The sequence below is a fragment of the Balaenoptera borealis genome, assembly GCF_965194805.1.
Source record: "Balaenoptera borealis genome assembly, chromosome: 14".
NCBI lineage: Eukaryota > Metazoa > Chordata > Mammalia > Artiodactyla > Balaenopteridae > Balaenoptera > Balaenoptera borealis.
This window is the reverse complement of record NC_138875.1, coordinates 71,533,483-71,556,585: the sequence shown is the minus strand read 5'-3', so window position 1 is coordinate 71,556,585 and position 23,103 is coordinate 71,533,483. Positions and strand designations below refer to the sequence as shown.

General features: G+C 42.0%; 2 protein-coding genes across 13 annotated transcripts in view; one reads left to right on the top strand and one right to left on the bottom strand.

Annotated features, from left to right (window-relative positions):
• SFI1 (SFI1 centrin binding protein) overlaps positions 1–6,428 on the bottom strand; it is an 80,462-nt gene extending 74,034 nt beyond the window's left edge. For 2 of the 6 annotated variants that reach the window (XR_014233862.1, XM_082353060.1), the window contains exon 1: positions 6,157–6,422. The gene's annotated coding sequence lies outside the window, so the exon portion shown is untranslated. Of the gene's footprint in view, positions 1–6,156 lie in introns of all 6 variants that reach the window. The other 4 variants (XM_082353061.1, XM_082353059.1, XM_082353058.1 and 1 more) reach the window with 4 other exon arrangements.
• A 4,162-nt stretch (positions 6,429–10,590) lies between these two features.
• The window catches only part of EIF4ENIF1 (eukaryotic translation initiation factor 4E nuclear import factor 1), a 41,314-nt gene continuing 28,801 nt past the window's right edge, over positions 10,591–23,103 (top strand). For 2 of the 7 annotated variants that reach the window (XM_082353088.1, XM_082353086.1), the window contains exons 1-2: positions 10,591–10,724; positions 11,865–11,984. In XM_082353088.1, coding sequence (XP_082209214.1) covers positions 11,865–11,984 — 120 coding nt within the window. In that variant the 5' untranslated portion in view covers positions 10,591–10,724. Of the gene's footprint in view, positions 10,725–10,751; positions 10,907–10,988; positions 11,209–11,347; positions 11,451–11,864; positions 11,985–12,316; positions 12,427–23,103 lie in introns of those variants that run through there. The other 5 variants (XM_082353084.1, XM_082353083.1, XM_082353089.1 and 2 more) reach the window with 4 other exon arrangements.

The following is a 23,103-nucleotide window of genomic DNA, read 5'->3' as shown; positions in this document are numbered from 1 at the left end:
AGTCACAATTAGTGACTACTTCTGTAAATAAATTAAACTGAAAGATGATTCAAATAGAGTTTTTTTGGTGTGAAATACTGCTATAATAAATGGGTCACTGCTTTAGGTTTAATAATGATGCTATGGAGTGTTTTCTGCTGTCAAAGACTCCTCTGACACTCTGTGCCAACATTCTAATTACATATCTGCCTTCCCTACTAGGATATAAATTCCAGGGACTTCCCTGGTGGCGCAGTGGTTAAGAATCCGCCTGCCAATGCAGGGGAAACGGGTTCGAGCCCTGGTCCGGGAAGATACCACATGCCGCGGAGCAACTAAGCCCGTGTGCCACAACTACCGAGCCCACATGCCACAACTACTGAAGCCCACGCGCCTAGAGCCCGTGCCCTGCAACAGACAAGCCACTGCAATGAGAAGCCCGTGCACCACAACATAGTCCCTGCTCGCTGCAACTAGAGAAAGCCCACGCGCAGCAACGAAGACCCAACACAAACAAAAATTAAAATAATTTTTTTTAATAAAGAATATAAATTCCATGAAAACAGGAGCCATATCTGATCTCCTCATTACTGTATTTTAAGGACCTAGAACACTGTCTGGAAACTAACAGGTGAGATACATAAATACTGGAAAGACCAGGACATAAGTTTGATCTCAGTAAGGATTTGTATGAATATGAACTTATGTCTGAGTTGGAATATACATAATGATAACCAAATATAAAAGACAGCCCAAGAAAAACAAAAATCATTAGGTGTGGACTCCAAGGTAAACCTACAGACTGACCTCCTAAGATGACAGTAAAGGATAAAAGGGTATAAACCATAAGGTCCAAGAGATGGGAGAAGAGATCACAGGAAATGAAAGATTTCCACAAATTTTTGCAACAAGTAAGAAGAAAAGTAATTGGCCTAACAGATTTGAAGAAGCGAAAACCTACAGAGTGGGATACCAAAGAGAAGCAGGCCAATAGAATTCCAGAAGCGTTCAGAACTAGAAGGAACAAGGAAAGGCGCCCAGAACTGAAGCCACAGGCCACAAATGAGGGGACTGAATGTAAGTCTATTTGGTGAGCACCTGGGGCCCCTAGTCTCTTCCCCAACCCTGCTAGGCAGGGTATCCAGCTCCCTCCCCCCAGCCTCCATTCAGAATTCTGGCAGCTACACTTCTTGGCTCCCAATCAGAAGACTGGAAGAGTCTTCTCAAAAGAAGATAAGATTTAACAGACTTTGAAATAAAGACATCTGTGCCCACCTCCATCAGTGAAAAGGCAGGCTTGCCCCTAGAGAAAAGCGCACAAACTGACAAGTCGGGCTCAGACACTGGAAGCTTCCGATTAATTTCGCAGTTGCTGACACTCAAGTATGAATGGACAGTCAAGAATCACAAGACATTTGGAAATGACCTCCAACAAAAAAGAATGAAACCAAAACATGGGACTTCCCTGGTGGTCCACTGGTTAAGACGCTCCGCTTCAAATGCAGGGGGAATGGGTTTGATCCCTGGTTGGGGAACTAAGATCCCGCATGCCACACAGTGCAGTCAAAAATTTTTTTAAAAAAAGAAAAAAAAAAGAAAAAGAAAGAATGAAACCAAAACAAACAAAGGAATCCTGAGGAAGCACCACTACTTGTGATGTATTCCTGCCAAAAACTTGAATCTAAATATCATCAAGCGTCATCTAGAACTAAGTACCAGCTTCCAAAAAATACTAGGGACAAATAAAAATGACTTTAAAATCAGCAAAATCGATGATGTAGGAAACTTTACAGGACAAACGACTCAGTTCCTTCAATAAATAAACTGCAAAGGAAAGACAGGAAAACTTATACATTAAAAGAGACTTAAGATGCTTATTGGGACTTCCCTGGTGGCGCAGTGGTTAAGAATCCGCCTGCCAATGCAGGGGACACGGGTTCGATCCCTGGCCCAAGAAGATCCCACATGCCGCGGAGCAACTAAGCCTGCGAGCCACAACTACTGAGCCTGCGCTCTAGAGCCCGTGAGCCACAACTACTGAGCCCACGTGCCTAGATAGAGACCATGCTCCACAACAAGAGAAGCCACCGCTTGCTGCAACAACAGAAAAGCCTGTGTGCAGCAACGAAGACCCAATGCAGCCAAAAAAATAATAATAATTTAAAAAAATAAAAATTAAGAAAATTATAATAAAAAAATTATTTTAAAAAGGATGCTTATCAACCAAATGTAATGCATGGACTTTGATTCTGGATCTTGATTTTAACAAACTACAACTGTCAAACAAAAAACATGAAACAATGAGGGAAATTTAAACTTTAAATTTTTTAAACTTAAAAATGTTTTAATGAGTTATTAAAGAATTATCATTTTTTTTGCTGTGATAGTGGTGTTGGTTCTTTTAAAAGGATACTGTGTCTTTTACAGAATATAGAGAACAATTTACAGATAAAATATGATAAATTTAAGCACCAAAATAATTAAGGACAGTAATAAATTATAACACATTAAACAAAATGGGAATCCATGAGTCCAATCTGACAATAAAGGGATGAACAGATAGTTAGATAAACAGGGTAGAAAGGAGGGCTTATCCATACACAAAATGCCCAGAGACAAATGTGGAGGGAGTTGTAGAGTTGGATAACCCCCATCTTATGACAATCATGGAAAAAATGATTAAAAAAAAAAAAAAAGCAAAAAAGTTAAAAAGTGGTAAACGTGAATAAAGGTATATGGGGGTTCTCTGTATTATTTTTGCAACTTCTCTGAAGACTGAGATTATTTCAAAATAAAAAACAAAGCAAAAATAATACAGTGGCAGAGACATAAATGAAAGATAGTTCATGAGTTAATTTTTGAAAATGCGTGATGGGTACATACTATACACGGTTGAAATTCTTCATAATAAAATTTTTTTAAATTCTGGAGTAAACAAAGACAATATGGGAAAGAAAAGAAAAAACCACCACCAACAAAAAAGAAAATCCTATGATTAATATCCTCAGTGAGATAAGAGAACATATTATATACACATAGAATAAAATAAGGATATTATTTAAAAGAAAACAAAAAAAGAACAAGAAAGATATAGGAGAATCAAAACATTAGAAGGTGGCTAATAAAGTTGAAGAAATGTCCCAGAAATAGGAAGAGGGGGGAAAATGACAAAAGGTAATAAAGTTAGACAATCAAAGGCTCAATCCAGGGGATCAGATATATAACTCGCAGGAATTCCAGAGAGATATGAGAGAACGAAAGAGGAAGAAATTATCAAAGAAATAAGAAGTTTCTCAAAACTGAAAGATGTAAATCCTCAGATGAGAGGTCCTGAACCAAGGCCAAATGTCAGGGTAGATCAAACACTTTTTCCAACATGCAAGGAGAAAAGGCTTAAGATATGCCTTTATTGAGAAGATACAGGAAAACTGGACATTATCAAAATTAAACATTGGTGGGACTTCCCTGGTGGTCCAGTGGGTAAGACTGCACTCCCAATGCAGGAGGCCCAGGGTTTGATCCCTGGTCGGGGAACTAGATCCCACATGCATGCCACAACTAAGAAGTCCACATGCCACAACTAAAGATCCATGTGCCGCAACTAAGACCCAGAGCAGCCAAAATTAAATAAATTTTTTTTTTTTAATTAAACATTCATGCTTCAAAGGACATTATCAGGAAAGTGAAAAGAAAAAAAAAGAAAGTGAAAAGACAACTCAATGAATGGGAAAAATATTTGCATATTTGCTAAGGAACTTATATCTAGATTATATTTTTTAAATTCCTATAACTCAATAATAAAGACAATTAACCAAATTTAAAAATGGACAAAGGATGTGACTAGATATTTCTCCAAAGAAGATATATAATCAGCCAATAAGAACATTGAGATGCTCAACATCATTAGCCATCAGGGAAATAAAAATCAAATCACAATGAGGTACCCATCAGAATGGCCATAATCAAAAAGACAGAAGGATAATAACAAGTATTGGTGAAGATGTAGAGAAACTGAAACCCTCCTACACTGCTGGTAGTTATGTAAAATGGTGCAGCCACTTCGGAAAACAACCTGGCAGTTCCTAAAAAGACAAATACAGAGTTACCACTTGATCCAGCAATCCCACTCTTGGTATATACCTAAAAGAACTGAAACCATATGTCTATACAAAAACTTGTACATGAATATTCGTAGCAGCATTATTCGTAATAGCCAAAAAGTAGAAGCCCAAATGCCCACCAACTAAAGGATGGATAAACAAAATATGGTATATCCATACAATGGAATATTACTCAGCCATAGAAAGAAATGCAGTACTGTTACAAGCTAAAACATGGATGAGCCTGGAAAACATTATGCTAAGTGAAAGACGCCAATAACAAAGGACAACGTATTGTATGATTCCATTTATATGAAATGCTCAGAACAGGAAAATCTATAGAGTCTGAAAGTAAAGTGGTGGTTGCCTACAGCTCGGAGGATTGAAGGTAAACAGTGAAGTGACTTACTAATAGGTAAGGGTTTCTTTTTTGGATAATTAAAATGTTCTAAAATTGATTAAGGTGATGGTTGGATAACTGGGAATATACTAAAAACAAGTGAACACTTTAAATGTGTAAACTGTATGGTATGTGAATTATATCGCAATAAAGCTATTAAAAAAAGAAGAGGAGGAAGAAGTACTAGAAGTAGTAGTATTACAGGAAAATGTGCTCCAAAAACCAAGGAAATAAATCAAGAAAAAAAAAAAAAAAAACAGGGATCTGGGCAACAGTGAATCTAACACAAAAGAATAGTAAAAAGAAACAAATCCCAGGACAGATGTGAAAATAAGTCTCTGGATTAGAACTGGGAACAACAGGCACAGAGCCACCAGATCAGATTAGAGCAGAGGAGGAAAGTCTCCAGGAAAGAAATGGAACTGATGGTTTTGAGAGTATGCAAAAAATTACTGACAGGTCTATGAGAAATACTGAAGCATTCAGAAAAAAACATTAGTGATCTGTGCATGGAACACTAGGAAAATAAGAAAATAAGACAATTATTAATTCTCAGAAAAAATGACGGGATGTACAAAAAAGGAAGAGTTGCAGTTAGTCTACATGGTTCAGCAGTGAATATCTGTTATATAATGTAAACACTGACTATTAACAACAAATTACCACATAACCACGTTGGTGAGATGAGGGAAGAAAACCTGTGCATCTCCCATGAATGGTCAACACTTAATGTGTAAACCTAACAGATCAAGAAATATCACCTATAAGGTTATTTACTTCCAATTTACAAATAACATCAGGAGGAACAGTTAGAAGAATGGAAATTGGAATTAGAGCCTGGAGACTATTTTCTAATACAAGGTTTTAATATTAATTTTTAAATACACATGTTAATTCGAAAAATGTAAAAGTATCTTAAAGAAGTTTCTACGGTATTCTGCAGTTTCTAACAATAACTGATAAATGAATGATCTTACTAAAGAAAAGCAAGAAAATACCTAAATTTATATACTAGGTCGCAGAATAAGTTTCAACTACTTCTTCCAGGAAGCCTTCCATGACACCTCCAAGCCTCATATTTCCATGGCACTTAGGCGGGTACCATGCCACCTAGAGTGTATAGATTAGATTCAAAATAGCATTCATGGAGCTGGTACTCTGTGCCAGACACAGTACTCAACAGTTTTCATTAATTACCTGCTTTAATACAACCACCCCAACAGGTGGTAACCATCTTTATTTTATAGAAGTGCCCCAGGTCATCAGCTAAGTAGGACAGCTGGGGCTGGTACTCAGGGCCCTAACACGATTCAGTCAACAAATCTTTACTATAATCCAGAGGTTAACAATAAATCTGAACGGCCTCCATCAAATAAAAACGGAGCACTAATCTCCCGCTGTGGGTGTTTGCCCAATTGGCCCTCGGGGCTCAGGTGTGGCCCCTGCTGTTTGAAAACCCTCGCCCGTCGCTCGGCCACGCAGCAGGGATCCAGAAACCCCGGATTCGGATCCGCGCACGCTAACGAGCCTTGTACTGACGCGGCACCGGCACCCGCCTGCGGCGCCCCAGACGCGCAGGACGTCGGGCGAGGAACGTGGGCCCCGGTAGCCGTCCTGCGCGCCCTTTCCACCTCTCCTCCACTCTCGGACCTCAGCCCCATGGGGAGGTAGCCTCACCTGCACTTCTAGAGAAGGAGGAAACGGACGCTCCCATAGGGCAGTCACCGGCCAGGCTCGGAGGGACGTGCGCTCGTCGCTGGGCTCCGGCCAGAGAGGCCGAGCACTCCCGCCTCACGGCTCAGAGAAGTTCCGGCGGACGCGGTCTGGTCTCCTTAGTCCTGCGCAGCCTACGCCAGCCTCCGCGCTTTCCCGCCCCTTAGGACGCAGATCTCGCGCCGGCCCCGCCCCCGTCTCCACAGCGACGCAGCGTGCGTGAGGGACGCCCAGCCCGAGACTTGGGAATTAGCGGAGCCTCAGGGCAGCAGGCGACACACCTACCTGTGGCCGCCTTGGAGCCCCAGCAATGCGAGTTGGCCCTGAGGGGCGTGGATAGACGCGCTGTCAGGGCGGCCCCGCGGAGGGCTCTCTGGCTCCGTGGCCCACTCGCTTCTTTCAGAGCTCAGCCTCCCACTGCTACGCTTAGACACGAGGAGTGGGAGCTGTTTTGAAGCGGATTCCCGAGTTACGCTTCGCGCAAGCACCAGGGACGAGGCTCCCGTGTAGAGGCCGGCGCGGACCGAGGCCTTCCTTCCCCCACCTCCGGGCTCCCGCGTGAGCCTCTCTGGCTCTCGGTTCTCTATGGTTTTCGGGGAACGCAAGCCGGTCCCCGAGGCCTGGGGCGCGCGCACTCGTAGACTGGGAGGTCGTCAATCTTGACCGCGCGGGTGAGGGTTGCACCGCCGGCGAATTCACATTACCCCAGGTTCATGGCGTCTCTTAACCATTACTTTTAAAATATAATTAACGGGCTTCCCTGGTGGCGCAGTGGTTGAGCGTCAGCTTGCCAATGCAGGGCACGTGGGTTCGAGCCCTGCTCTGGGAAGATCCCACATGCCGCGAAGCGGCTAGATCCGTGAGCCACAACTACTGAGCTCTGCGCGTCTGGAGCCTGTGCTCCGCAACAACAGAGGCCGCGATAGAGGCCCGCGCAACGCGATGAAGAGCGGCCCCCGCTTGCTGCAACTAGAGAAAGCCCTTGCATAGAAACGAAGACCCAACACAGCTAAAAATAAATAAATAATAAAAATAAAGGAATTCCTTTAAAAAAAATCTATTTAAAAAATGTAATTAACAAGCATTGTTAGTAAATAGTCATTAATTTAAAAGATGATCAGAGCGGGCCCAAATTTTAAAAAGTGGGGATGGGAGACGGTAGGTAGGGCATTTTTTTTTAATTAACGAATAGTTGATTTACAATGCTGTTAGTTTCAGGTATACAGCAAAGTGATTCAGTTTTATGTATATATACACTATTCTTTTTCAGATTATTTTTCATTATAGGTTATTAAGGTAGGGCATTTTTATATCCTTTTCTCCTGTGCTTTGTAAAGCATTATTTGAAAGCACTTGAGATTTCTGGTGGAGAGCGCAAAACAAAGGCTAGCATTATGCATTTAAATGCTTGAAAGATTTTACGTTAAAAACATGAGGGAAAAAAACTGTTGTTGGGTGCCTTGGTATTAGAATCACAGGTAATTTGCATTTTTGCTCTTTTTTTACCTGTTAATTTTTGTAATTAAAAGTTTAAAAGAAGTTCCACTTTAGCGGGACATGGGAACCAATCTTTAACCTGAAGTTATGTGGCAAAGTAGTTTTTAAATAATTTAGTTACTTTCAAAGTCCTGATTAACACTGTAACTAATATTTACTTACTGTAATGTTACTTTCTTATAAGTACTTTATTAAATTACATTTAAATAAATTATGACAATCCAGGATGATAAATCAGTAAGCATGCTTTCTAAATTATTTGCTGATGCTTTGTCGTGTGCATTTACCACCATCAGCTTTGACTAATTTAGGAAGGAATTAAAGGCATTTCCATTTGAATTATAATGAAAATAATTAGTCCCATTGGGTAAGATTAGATAACAATATAGAATAACAATAGCTAGTGCAGCAGCACTTGGTGATGTCAGACTCTTTTAACTACTTTGCATATATAAAATCAAAGATGTAAAGTGCCAGAAAGGGTTTAGGCTCAGCAAATAATTTGCTCTATGGTCTTACAGAAGTCTCTTAATAATTTCTTTGTAGTCGTTGAATACATGATGCCACAACTGTGAAACTGTTTAAATCCTATTTTCTTGGAAGTAGGGATTACCCTTGGAGAAAGAAAAGCTGAGTAGGAAAAAGCTCATTTAGAAAGGTGGAGAGCAGTGGAGATCTGAGTTGAGGCTGCTCTCAAAATTTTTAGGTTTCTGATTTCTATTTGCTTCTCTGCTGTTCTTGGACTGTTAATTTCCCCAACTAACTGAAAGTTGGGAGTCCCCTTATGCCAAATTTTGAAACAAGAATTTGAACCTAAACCAAGATCTTACAAATATTTAGTAAAGAAGTAGAATCTTTTTTCTCTTACTCTCTCAAAGGGGTTCCCATACTGATATTTGAAAATTCATTTTCGTTGCAAAAGGGGGCATTTAGAATTATAAATTATCATTCCTGCCAAAGAGAATAACATTCAAAAGTGACAATGAAACAAGGATTTGCAAGCATCTAGCTTTTACATGACACAGGTGAAAGAAGTTCACAGATGCCCTCCCTTAGTAAATGATTACCTTTATTCCTAGGTAATAATTGTCTTCTCCTTTAATAAAGTCAGATTAAGGCTTTGAGAGGTAAAAAGTGAGTTGACAACACGGTTCTACAAGACATTAAAGAAGATCCTGGGGGAAGAGTACATCCTCCATAGGAGAGACCGGAGGACCCCGGAAATGAGCTTCAGGCCAGGCCTTTATCATAATAGCTACAGTGCCTTGAGCACATTTCATATATGGCTGGTGGTAATTTAAAAATATGTCCACAAATTCTGTGACACTCTTCACGTATAAAGGTGTAGTCTAAGTCCTCTTCCCTTGAATATAGGCCAGCCTTAGTGATGCCTACCTAAGGAACAGCATGTGGCAGAACAGAGTGACTTCGAGGCTAGGCTGTGCAACTGTCTGGCCCTCTCCTAATTGGACACTTGCCTGGGAATCTAGCCACCATGTTATGAGGGAGCTCAGGCCACAGACAGACCAGGTTTAAGTGTTCCAGCAGTAGCTCCATTGGTTCCAGCTGACAGCCACCACCAACCACCAAACATGTGAGTGAGTGAGCCATTAGATGTTCCTAGCACACAGCCTTCCAGCTGATGTTGAAGGGAGCAGAGACCAGCTGTCCCAATTAGGACCACCACAAATTACAGATCTGGTGCAAAATAAATGTTGGGTTAAGCCATTAAGTTTGGGGATAGTTTGTTACACAGCAAAAGATAACCAGAACAGTGGTTTTAATGTTATCTCTTTAAAGCCTGAAAAGTAGGTACTGCTATCTCTTTTTGATAGATGAGTAAACAGGTTCAAAAAAGTGAAGTGACTGGCTCTGGTTTCACACTGAGTGGCAGAGCCAGGATTTAAGAGCTTCAAAAAAATAGGCCTTCTCCACTTCTCCACAGTGGCTTGCAGAGAGAGGATAGTTGTGAGAAACTCATGTTATTCATCATTACAGACGAAAAAGTTTTCATAATTGTTTTGTCCGTTGCCAATACTCAAGGACGGGAACTTAGTGCTCAATCACTGCCCAATCGGCTGATTTCACAAGTGAAGCTCAAAGAAAGTAGGCCCCTTCAAAGAAATGTAGACTTCGCTATACTTTGGCGTGAAAAATTACATTTTCCTCCACAGCCATGTATCATTCCACGGTCCCACGGGGCAGAAACCGGCTCACACGTGATCTCCGTCAAACCTTTCCTCCCCGAATGGCAATTACTCTCATTTGTTCACAGAGGAGGGAAATTATATGCGCGTCTGTGTGGCCGTCAGCCGGTCTCAGCACTACATACTAACCGCCTGACATTCGCAGTTTCATCTTTTCACCCAAACGCACTTGCACTTCTTCCCGTGCAGGCTATGGGGCGGGAAAGAACATTTCAATGAATTTGTCAGTCGCCAGTAGCTCATTGAAAAGCAACCGTGGCAAGTTTGCTTATTAATGCGGCAACGCGTAATCTCGCTTATTCCTCATACATAGAGACCATTTTAATAAGACCGAAACTCATAAGTCAGAACTTTGCCCAAGATTACACCACGAGTAAAAAAAAAGAGCCAAGGTTCGAAAACAACCGGAAGGCGCAAAGCCCTCAAGTTCGCCTAACTCAGATTCCCGCTGCAGAAGCCCCAGGGTTCTCCGCCGACGCGAACCGTGCAAATGCAGCGGCCGACCGCGGTCACCCTCCCTGGAGAGCCGCCGGGCGGGGGTCGCGGGCTTCAAGCTCCGCCCCGCCCCGAAGCGCGCGTGGGAACTGGGCGTCCTCCCCGGGGCTGCCCACGACGACCGCCTGCGCACACCTGGGAGGGCTTCCGCGGCACCCGGCCAGGCCTCCTCCCCCTGCCGCCATCCCCTCCCGGCCTCCGCCTCCCCGCCGCCGTGCGTACGCAGGGGTCGGAACCCAGGGAGCGCGCCGCGATGTTTCCTTTTTCCGGCCGGCACCGCCGCGGACACCTCACATCCGGGCGCGCGTCGGCGAAGGCTGCGCTGGGGTCCGGGTGCGTGGAGGGAGTTATTAAGGGGGAAGGGGCCGGGGAGGAGGGGCGGAGGGTTGGGCCGCGGTTACGGCGGCTGAAGGGAGACAATCCGAGCGGGTGGGGGGGGCGAGAGCGAAGGCCGCGCGGAGCAGCCCTCGGACCGGCGCGGGCGGCGGGCAGGGGAGCGGCGGCCGAGGCACCGAGTAAGGGCCGGGTGGCGGCGGGGGCGCCGGGATTTGGGGCGCTGCGTGCCTGGGCCCGCGGGAAGAGAAGGGGCGCGGGTGCGCTGCGCCCGGGTTCGCGGGCGTGAGCGCGAGCGCCGGGGCGCGCGCGGGGGCCGGGCAGGGGCGCGAGGCCAGCGGGGCGGCCGGCTGGCAGCAGGCGGGCTGGCGGGGCCCGAGCCGCCGGGCCGGGGCGGATGGCGGCGGGCCTGTATCGGCTCCAGCTCGGAGCGCCTGGGCCGGGGGATTCGGCCTCCCCGCTTTCTCCGGCCCGCCTCCCCTCCGTGAGTACTGTCCCCGCCCTTCCTCCGAAGGAGGCCGCTGGGCCGGGGCCTGCGCGAGAGGCCGGGGGTTGGGGTCTCGGCCAGGGGAAGCTGAGTTTTGGAGCTGAAGCTGGCGCTCGCCCCTTCCTTGCCAGGGGCTCCCCTGACATGTCCACAGGTGCGGCTGGCCTGGTGAGGGGCGCTCGGGCCCCGTCCCCAGTCCCTGGTCTCCGGTAACAAGGGGCAGCTGGCGCCGTCCATTGGCAAGTGACAGGCACTTTACCATTGCCCGACTTCCCGGATCCCCAGCTCCAGCTAGTCTTCTACCTGCCCCCACTCCGAGAAACTTCCCCACTATTGCCTGAACGGCCCTCACGGGTGGCAGCGACTAATGTTGGTTTCTTTTTGTATTAAAACTGCTTAAAGGCTGGACCCTGATTTGGGCATGTTGCACTTCTGCTTTCCTTATCCTGTTGATGCTTAGAGCTCTTTGCTAGAAGAGGTATCTAAGTACCAGTGTTTCTGTTTCCAAGTGGGTTCTGGTTTATAGCGTAATTGTTGGGTGAGGGTTTTTTAAAGGTAGTCAGTCTAAGAGATATGAATTTCCATTTCTTAAACAGTCAGGACTTGTGAAAATTTATTGTTCTCGGTGACAGTTTTGTGCTGATTTCTTCCAGATGCAAAGAACTGTAGACCAAGGAGCCATGGATAGAAGTGTGGGTGAAACAGAAAATGGAGATGCCTTCCTTGACCTGAAGAAGCAACCGGCCTCCAAATCCCCGCATCGCTATACAAAAGTAGGCTTTGTTATTAATGAAATAGTGTTTCTTTATAGGTGAGGAGGTTAGTAACATTGTGTAGGAATTTCATTAGTATTATTTAAAGTGGTAGTCTCATTCTGACTCACTATGTGAACTAAATATTAACTAGATTTAGTAAAGCATTGCTTTGAACTTTTTTCTGCAGTGTGAATACCCAGAGTTTAAACTAGAATTTGCCTCTAAGTAGCCTTCAGGTGAAGGGAATATTGGCTCGATATTCCCTGTGTGAATTTGTGGATCAGTATATGTTGGCAGACAAATTCTGTAACAGCTGTGTAATTGGTGTGTTATTGACTTACCTTCCATAGAGTAAGGATTTCAGCTCTGGGATGCCTCACAGAAATCAGTGTCCTCTGTATTGATGTTTCCTTGAGAGGCGAACTCCCCACAGGAATACTCTTTGGTGTGCTTGCCTAGGGTAACCAGATTTTTTAATTCTTTTTTTTTTTTTTTTTTTACTTCCTGTTATAAAATGCATATGGACTCAACAAAAGTTAAGACTTCAAGCTAAAAAATTGTGGTGATTTAAAACTCCTCCAGATATCTGCTCTTTCAGGGGGGTGGGGGAGGAGGAATCACCTCAAGGTTGTATATTTATTGAAGCTATTGTTTCACTGTCCTGTGGGCTACTGAACATTTCTGAAGAGGTTGACCGGAGCAGTGAATTCTTTCCTAGTCCACTGAACTGTGTTGAGCTGGAGTACATAAAATGTGCATGGGACTGTTGACGGGAAGGGTTGTGTCCTAGTTGGGCCCATATCTATTACTTCCCTGGTGTGAACCCCATCAAGGATTCTAACGTGGTTATTGTCCCTGGCTTCCCAAGATACTGATTGGTTAGTATTTTAAACTTGGGCCTTGTTTGTGTACTGATGCTACTACTCTTAACTGCTTGATAAACTATCCGATGCTATTGGAGTAATATTCATTTTTAGCATAAAAAAAAAACCTTGAGGAAAAGAGTGTTTTCAGGTGTAAAAGAGTTTTGGTTAATTGCTGTGTTAATACAATCTGTTTTGGCATGACAGAATGTGAGTTGATAGAAAGCACTTTACTATTTCATTCAGATTTGGTCTTCCCAAATATATTATAGTTTCTCTCAAACCTGAGAGTGATTGTATAGTATTTCACAACTTAAATTCATTACCTAAAATGTTGACAGGTGAAATCTGAATGGAGAAAAGCTTATTAAATGAAGGGAAAGTGATTTGAACTGCTCTTATTGATATAAGCTCATGTGAATTCAGGTCTCCCAGCAGTTTTTGAATAAAAGTTCTGACTGGTACTTTACGTGTAGAGTCCAGGCATAGAGGCTTTTGAATCACTGTCACACACTCATCAGAGGGTAGCATGTATATTTCATCTTTAATGTATATCCATCTTTATGCATAAGTCATTTTTAGGAAGATATTATGAGTCTTTCTTAGTGTAGAACTTATATATGTCTACAGTAAAGACCGAGAAACTCAATATTGCCCATTTTTGACAATCCAACCTCAGAATTCTGCCATGCTTAGATAAATGTGCCTTAAAGAAATTTTTAGGTTGACAGTTAAGCTTACATTCAATGGTCTTCTCTCCCCAATTTAGTTAGAAATAGTTTTACTTTCCACTTCATTCAAGAGTACTTAGTTAATGGCAATTTTAGGGTCATGTTTAGGCAGTGTTGGAGTATTAGGGTAGTGCTTTCATATATATGTTTCTCAACACTCTGGTAATTTTATGTGGGATTTGAGGCAAACTAAGCCTTTTTCCTTTTGAAGGAAGTTTGAAACAGTCCTATGTTCTGAACACTATAATAAATGTTTTTTGGTTTCACAACTGGAATAATATTTGAGCCATCCTACTTCCTTTTTACATATTGGGATCAAACTATTGGAATAAATAAAGCATTTAGTAATGTTTCTGCCGCTTCAAGTTCACAAGCTAGAAAGTTTAGAAGCAGTAGAAGGAAACTGTCCTCAGTGATTTTTGTAAGTGATGTCTTTTCTGAAAACTTTTGTAATTGAGGGATTTGTAATTAACTACAGGGTCAGAAAAACACTGGCCAGATGAGAGGGTTTCTTAAGCTTTGACCCTTCTCCATTTAGTAGTATTCAGTTGTTTTATGGGATAATGTGAATAGTCTGTTCAGAATTCGAGGGTTTTTTTCCCATGAAGGTGGAGGAGTTCAGATGTTTGGCGAGTGCTTTTCAAGGTAACAGACCAGAGTTTCCTGTGTGGTAGGACATCCTTTAGTCCAGCTTGCTTCTCAAACTTTAATGTGTCTGGGGATCACCTATGAACCTTGGTGAAGTGTGAATTCTGATTGTTAGGGTAGGGGTGGACTTGAAAATTTGGCCTTTTAACCAGCTCTCAGGTGGTGCCCATTCTGCTGGTCCACTGACCATGCTTTGAGTAGCAAGGCTTTAGTCTTCTGTGGAGAACTTGAAATATCGTGTTGGTGTTGTCAAGCAACTCAGGTGCACAGTTACTCCCCAGGGTTCAGTTGGTGTCCATTGTGCTTCCATGAATGTCTCAGGAACTCAAGTTAGGGTCACATTGGGAATTTTCAGGCCTACTCCTAAGCCTCAGTGATTATTAATTTGGATGGTTATGAGTAGCTTTATTATATGCACCTGCTATCCTGAGGGTCTTGAGCCCTTAATTTATAAACCCACTCAGGTCCATTTTGCCAGGCCAGATTCCTAAGATCAAAAGCTATGTTTTGGTAGTATTTAAATGTGCATTTTTCTAAAGTGATTGCATTATGTTGAAGGACTTTGGGAGGTTATAGAGTGGGGTCTCACATCAAAAGTCATGGATTAGAAATGGTTTAGACAGCGGTTCTCAAAGTGTGGTCCTCAAAACTACGATTTAGTATCATCTGGTAAATTGTTAGAAATTCAAAATCTCGGGCCCCATCTCAAAGGTATTGAATCAAACTCTAGGGTTAGGGCCAGCCATCACCGGCTGAATAACAAGTAATTCAGAGAATTCTGACTCAGATTCAAGTTTGAGAACCATTAGTTTAGAAAACAGGAGGTGGTGAGGCTTATTAGTGGAAAAAGTTTGGGACTCATTCAGCTTTTTCTTACCTTCATCAGTGGTCCTTGTTTACCAGTAGTTGAGATGTAGTACCTGCTCTTCTATTAGTGATACCATCTTCTGCTTGAAGTACAAAATAGAAATGCTTTGGCCTGTCCCACTATTCAGATCCATGTTTTTTCTTCAAGCGAACAGACTGATTTTCTTAGATCACAAAGTATTATGTACTTTGTGCTGTTTCTCCTTTGCTCCTGTAGCTTGCCACTGACTCCTTACTGAATGCTGTCACCTGCCAGTTGGACACGGAATAAAAGCGGAGGACACTCAGAATATTCAGCTTGATACTGACCAATGTTAACCATGCATGTTAAATCTACCAGCTGAAAAATAGGTGTTGGATTATCTGAGTTACCTGTGTGCTCTTCGTTGCCTTGACTAGTTATAGATTGGCACCGTTTTATTTGTCATTGTAGGGATCTTTAAAGGAGGCCCCCCTAATTTGTGGCTGATGGGCAGCTGGTCACAGTGGTACAGCCATGTTTGTGTCTTTGCTTTGTTTCTTTGTTTTGTTTTGTTTGTTTTGGCCATGCCACACAGCTTGCAGGATCTTAGTTCCCCAGCCAGGGATTGAACCCGGGCCCCAGCAGTGAAAGCACCAAGTCCTAGCCACTGGACCACCAGGGAATTCCCTGTCTTTGCTTTAAAATCATTAAGAAAACAGACAAGCAACTGAAGTGGACTGATTTGAGTAATCCTTCTAGCCTTCTTGGAGAGAATCAGTTGCAAGACTTGAAGTCAATCCTTTGAGAATACTCTTTGGTTTAAATTCTAGGTTGAAATCAGTAGTCTGATGGTCAGTTTTTGCTATACAAAGATCTCGTTTGATAACTTCATGGGTATCTCATAAACTGAGTTGAGTAGTAGGCTCTAACAGGTGGCATTTCAGTGAGGCACTTAGCTATAAACTTCTAAGCTAGTATAAAAATAGGGGTGCCTGTTTATATGGGGGAAGGCAGAGTTATGGTACAAAAAATCATGATACCATGTTAATGTTTCAGCTTTCCAGAAACCTAACTGGAAGTTCTTAGAGGGGTCTGGCTGGCAACACCATAGATACTGTCTTCTGACTACTCTTTCCTACCTGTTCTGATTTTAAGTCATCTTGAAAAATTGGGATTAAGGGCCCTTGCCCCCTTGGGTATCCTCTCTTCCTTCCTCATGGTGGGAACTTCTAGCTAGATAAGGAGCCAGTCATTTCACAATTGGAATGTCTGACATAGAAATCTGTGGTTCTAGCACCCCTTCCTAAATCTTTGGTTCAGGAATGGGTGCTGTAAAAGGAGCTGGCCTAGGGGAAGCCTGCCTGAGGAGGTGGCAGTTTGTTCAGGGTTCCCAGCGGTCCCACTGGACTGGGACAAACCCAACACTGAGTGACAAAGCTGCTGGGAAGGATTGGGCACCTTCCCCTGTCCTCTCAAGAGAATCACTGGAGAGGAGAGGATAAGGGGCCACTGAGCCCCACTGCCTGGTTTGGGATCCCACACTCTTCCACCTACTTAACCTGTGTTGCCTTCAGTCATATTCTCAACTTCTCTGACTCTCATCTTTTTCCTCTGTAAAATGCAGATAGAATAGTATGTAACCCATAGGATTTTTGTGGGGAATAAATGAGAAAATGAATATCAGGTGCTTAGAAAAGTGGCTGGCACACAGTAAGTGTTAAAAACTGCTTATGATGTAATAAAGGTAGGGGGAGATACTGAAAGATAGCTTCTTTAGATACCAACTTTAGATCAAGGTGCTTATTTTCTAAATGTCACAGTAACCATCTCCATTTTTTTTTTTTTAAAGTAAGACCTTTTTTTTTTTTTAATTAATTAATTAATTTTTATTTTTGGCTGTGTTGGGTCTTCGTTTCTGTGCGAGGGCTTTCTCCAGTTGTGGCAAGTGGGGGCCACTCCTCATCGCGGTGCGCGGGCCTCTCACCATCGCGGCCTCTCTTGTTGCGGAGCACAGGCTCCAGACGCGCAGGCTCAGTAGTTGTGGCTCACGGGCTTCATTGCTCCGTGGCATGTGGGATCTTCCCAGACCAGGGCTCGAACCCGTGTCCCCTGCATTAACAGGCAGACTCTCAACCACTGCGCCACCAGGGAAGTCCCCATCTCCATTTTAATATGAAACCAGAAAGCACTATGAAGATGTAATGCTACCACCCTAAAAATGATTTTCATAAGTTTCCTTCTGGTACTTATTTACCTGCTTGCTTCATGTTTTACATTGCTTTTATCGGTTGTGTGAATGCATTTAAAAGCCAAGGTTTATTTTTATTATGTTGGCCAGATCAACAGAAAAAGCAGGGTTTCCTTTTTTTTTTTTTTTTTAATATTCCCATTTTCTTAGCTTCACATAAATCCTTTCAATAGAAGAAAGTCTTTGCATCAAATCAGCCACCATTAGAGGCTTGGGTGAATCCAGGTGCTGAGTCCTGCTTATCAGCTCTGCAGGATCCAGTTTGCATCCTGACCTGCCTGTAAGAACTGTTCTAAATGGTGCCACTTTGGCAACAAACCTCATGAATGGGGGATGGTGGAAGGTATCTCATGCACCCCCTGTGTCATTCGTTCACCATTGCCCTGGCTGTCATCTATGAATGCCATTACCCCATTGTGATCTATTTTTAAAAGCTTTCTGAGCCTTTCAGAAAAGTCATGTGACTCATGGATTGAAATATCAGGTCAGTCAGCAACCATCTGAGAGCCTGATGGGCCAAGCCCAATGTTAGTGGGTGTGTGGAGGGTGGGGTCTGGAAGAGGAGGTCAAAGGGGTACCCAACCCAAGCACTGCTTCAGGGACATCTGCCTTCTTTAGGAAGAGCCAGGCACACATAGGTGAGATACTGGGGCACTTCTAGGGTGCTCAGACCACTAACAGTAAAATAAAAATATCCACGGTAATCATAAAAAATTGGGCTTTTTACTCTGTGAATTGAATTCAGCTCACAGAGGTAAAGAACATTTCCCCTTTCATCTCCTTATATAAGTGACTTGTGTGAAATTCTATAACGTCAGATTGTCATCAGAATGCATAGCTGCTTCTGCAGGGGATTTCTGCAGAAAGAAACTGTATAAGGATTTAACCACTGTTGCTTTGGGCTTATACTCACATCATTTGCTTTCTGTTTTAATTCTGATCACTGAAAGTGGGTGTCCATATTAGTAATTCCCAAATAGACTGTTTGGGAAGGCTTGACACATTTTCTTTAAGGAAGGCTGCTAAAACTAAGAAAATGTGTTTATACTTCCTTTGGTGTGGGACTCTTAGCCAATTAGCAGCTTGTTCTTGCCTGGTCAGGTTTTAGTAACCTATGCAAAAATTAAGGTCTCTGTTGATAACTCTTCTCTTGTCCAGATGATAATTTTAGCAAACTTGTTCACGATGTAAGTTTCTGTGGATTGTCAGGACTCTACAAAAGGGTAATCTCACATTCCCTCCTGAAATACTCATAGGGAAGGAGCACTCCCAGTTCAAAATGGGCACTTTGAAGTATTTTGCCTTTAGCCAAACTTGAAGGTTTTCTTTGAAAATATCCCAAAGGGATTCCTTTCCAGGAATAGTTGCTGTTAGGGACTCTTGAGATGGCAAGTTCAAGAAGACTTCTTTTGAGAGATTGGAGAGCAGTGGGGCCAGGGACCACAGTCATCTGCCTGTGCTAGCCACTAAGCATGGCACACAGGAAGTGTTCTGTGGACAGTTATGAAAGAGCAAACTTTGTGTTGACTTAGCTTATGGTTTCTCTCCTCCCCACTTAACTGGGGGATCCTCTCAGGCTGGGATACCATCTTAAGCAACTTAAGACATTGCTGAAGGTAACAGGTTTAGTTCTCTAAACCCAATGAGGAGGATCTCATTTTTCCCTAAATGTTGGGGTGGACCTTGGGCCACATTTTGAGAAATGTGATTGGTTTAAGGCACTACTTTTTAACCTCTGTGGGGTCCATTGGAGGTCTTTGGATAACCATTGGAGATGAACACTCATTGCAGAAATTGCACAAATGCGTTTTGTGTATGGTTTCCTTGATTCCATGAAACTGGTTTAAGAAGCCCTGCTCTCAAGAACAGTACCTGTAGTTTGACCTAGATGTTTAAAGTTATTCCTAGGAGCTATTCAATCCAAGAATTGTTTTGTTTCCCCAGTTCTCAGCCTACTAATAAAGAAAATTGCTCTTCATCCTCTGTAGACAAGTGGGCTGTGTTTTGGACATTGCATTTGGTCAGAGGCATACCGTGGCACAGTCGGTGCTGCTGGCATGGTTGATGCCTGTGTGCAACTCGCCCACTGCTCCACTTTGTGCTCTTACAGGCCTGCCAAGTTTGTACATTGAGCATTCACAACTAGAATATGCCAAGCGTATAAAGTCAACAAATAAAACTGGAATAATATGGGAGGGAAAATTAAAACATTTTTACCAACCTGAGCTACTCTTTTGTATCCAAGAGTAGTTGGCATTTATAAATCTGTTATTAGAGCAGTAAGTCTGTAACAAGAGAAATTAAACAAAACATTAACCTCTGGTAACTAAACCTCTTAGTTTAATTTACTTAAAATTTTTTTTTTTGAGATAGAATTCACATACATAAAATTCACCCCTTCTAAAGTGTACCATTTAGTGGTTTTTAGTAAATTCACAAAGTTGTACAACCATCACTACTATCTAATCCAGAATATTTTCATCTTGGCAAACAAACTCTACCCATTAACAATCACCTTATTCCCTTCCCCCAGGCCCTGGCAACCATTAACCTACTTTCTGACTCAATGGATTTACCCATTTTGAACGTTGCATATAAAGAGAGTCATACAGTATGTGGCCTCTTGTGTCTGACTTCTTTCACTTAACATAGTGTTTTCAAGGTTCATGTTGTACCATGTATTAGTACTTTATTCTGTTTTGTTGCTAAATATTCCATTGTATAGGTTTATCACATTTTGTTTAACCATTTATCATTTGATGGACACATGGGTTGTTTAAACTTTTTGGCTGTTGTGAATAATGCTGTGAGCATTTGTGTACAAGGTTTTTGTGTGAACATAATTTTTCATTTTTCTTTGGTTTATACCTAGGAGTGGGATTGCTGGATCATGTGGTAACTGTGTTTAAGTTTTTGAGGAACTGCCACCATTTTCCACAGCAGCCGCACCATTTTCCATTCCCATCAGCAATGTTAGAAGATTCCAGTTTCTCTACATCCTTGTCAATACTTATTTTCCCTTTTTTTTAAAATAGCCGTCCTAGCAGACATTACATGGTATCTCGCTGTGGTTTTGACTTGCATTTGCCTGATGACTAATGATGTTGAACATCTTTCATGTGTTTGTTGGCCATTTGTGTATCTTTGGAGAAAAATCTATTGATCTTTTACCTGTTTTTTAAATTGGGTTATTGTCTTTTTGTTGTTGAGTTGTATGTGTTCTCTCTATATTCTAGACTCTTATCAGATACATGATTTGTAAATATTTTTTTCTGCCTTGTGGGTTGTCATTTCACTTTCTTTATAGTGTCATATGAAGCAAAAAAATTTCTAAATTTGAAGTCAAATTTATCTTTTTTCTTTGGTTGCTTAGGCTTTTGTTGTCATAGCTAAATAACATTGCTTAATCCAAGGGCATGAAGATTTATACCTATGTCTTCTAAGAGTTTTATAGTCATAGTTCATATGTTTAAGTCTTTGATACATTTTGAGTTTCTTTTTGTATATGGTATGAGACAGGGCTAAACTTTATTTTTTTGAGCAGTTTTAGATTTACAGAAAAACTGGGAACATATCTTATGTTGGTATGGTACAGTTATTACAATTAACAATGTTGATACATTGTGATTAAAGTCCATACTTTATTCACATTTCCTTAGTTAATGTCCTTTTTTTGTTCCAGGATTCCATCCAGGAGACCATATTACATTTAGTTGTCATCTCTCCTTAGCCTCCTCATTTCCCTTTTTTGTAAGGCTTTTTTTTACCTTTGTTCAAATATTTTTTGATCCCCGCAAATAGAACATTTTGGTCCATCTACATGTTTTGCGGCTGTGTTAAAATTTTAATCTTTGCAAGTTGACTCCTAAATAAATAGATAAAATCATTAGCGTTTCAGCAAACAGCTGTAGTAATAATAGAGAACACCTATCACTTGGGCTCCCTATTATCATCTGGAGTTAAAAGTTTCAAACAGAGCCTCATTGTTTAGAAACTTTTTGTATATTGAGAGTATACATATTTAAGTATGAAATATATTGCCATTGGTTTAATAGTATACTAGGGTTCTTAGTTTAATATTCAGATTTGAGGGTGGTGGAGCGAGGGGATATGTAATAATCTTTGGGTTGCTTCTAATAGCAGAAGATTGCTTTGCAGTGTTTTTTCCTGTAGTCTATAAGTATTTCCTATATTGCAAGGTCCTTCCTGTTTTTACTGGAAAATGTTTTAAGCCCTACTGTTCTTAGGATTTCTGTATTGTTGCATCTGCAATCATCATAACTACTATTGGTCCATCTTACCCAGCCCTCACCACCAAATTTGTGTCACTCCTGCCCTTCTGACACTGTTCACCATGCAGATTTCACTGGACTCAGTCTCTACTGGCAATTTGCAGGTGGTATGTCAGTACTTTGACAGCTTTTTCAGAATTTTGAGTAGCCTTTAGACATTTTCTTATATTTGGAATTCTGTTTATCTCAGACTTCCAAATTTTTCTAGGTATTTCTACCCAATTAATAAGACATAATTCATAAATGAATCCTAAATAAATGTAAATAATTGATATTCTGGTTTTAAAACTAAAATGTCATCTTGTTCTAGGGCATTTTGCTATTTCTCACCTAATGGAGAAAACATTTAGGTGCCTCAGGTATCTGAAGATACTGAGTAATTTCATGGCATGCTTATATGCTGTGATTCCTGTAAGCTGAGAGAGTAACTCTATCCCTCCATATTTACCCCAAGATATGGGAAGCAGTGATCAGAGAAGCAGCAAGCATTCTGTTGTGAGGCCTGTGACGGGGGTGTTGGAGAGGCCACAGCACAGTGGTATAGGCTTTTTTGCAAGGCAGTTGTAGCATTTTACTGGTACTGAGAGTTTGGGAATTGCTGTTTTTAACTTTACTATGAAAATGTTTATATAAAAAGGAGGCAATGGTTTTGTGTATATGCATGTGTATGAGCAGGTGTGTGTGTGTGCACACGTGTGCATATATAACCGCACATATTTCGTAGTTCTGCTGAGAGGGCCTAGAAGCAAATGAGGATACCCAGTTCCCAAATCTTGATTTATTATACTATTCCCCACTTAAAGGAACTTGGATTTCTCAAGAAATGGCTGACTCTGGGGTTAGGACAGGATGGGTACAACATAAGATAGAAAGTAAGAAAGTGCTTTTAAAAAATGATGGGGCATGTCTAAAGGATGCAGGAGCCAGCTTGAAGAAACTCTCAATTTGAGCACCAAAATAATTAAGGACATTAATGAATTATAGACCATTGGAAAAGCTGGGAATCTGTGAGCCCATGTCAATAATAAATAGGTAAATAAAAGGGGGAGAAGGGAGGGTTTGTATTTACAGTGGAATGCCAAGTGCCTGACTGGTAATTATGGAGGGAGGCCCACAGTTGAAAAATCAAGATTGGTTTGGCTCAGAATCACCAGTAGATGCTAAATTTAGGGGGAAATTTTGATGAAGGCCAGTATATTTGGATGATTTTAAAGTGTCTGCCCCACAGATTGCATACTGATTGCAAGTGGGAATGTAGTAACTAAAGAGTAAAACCGGAGAATACCTTGACCAGGTGGTTTACATCAAGTTAACATCACTGATGAGGGGCAGATGGGTGACATAAGCATCCAGAGGTGATGCTCTGAGGTGGACATCTCTTAGGTTAGTATTCTGCTCCAGAGATGCTTAGCCTCAATCTAATCATGAAGAAACATTAGACAAACCTAAAATGAATAATGTTCTCTTTAAAAAAAAAAAAAAAAAAAAAGTAGGCTTTATTCTTTAGAAATGCTAATGTCATAAAA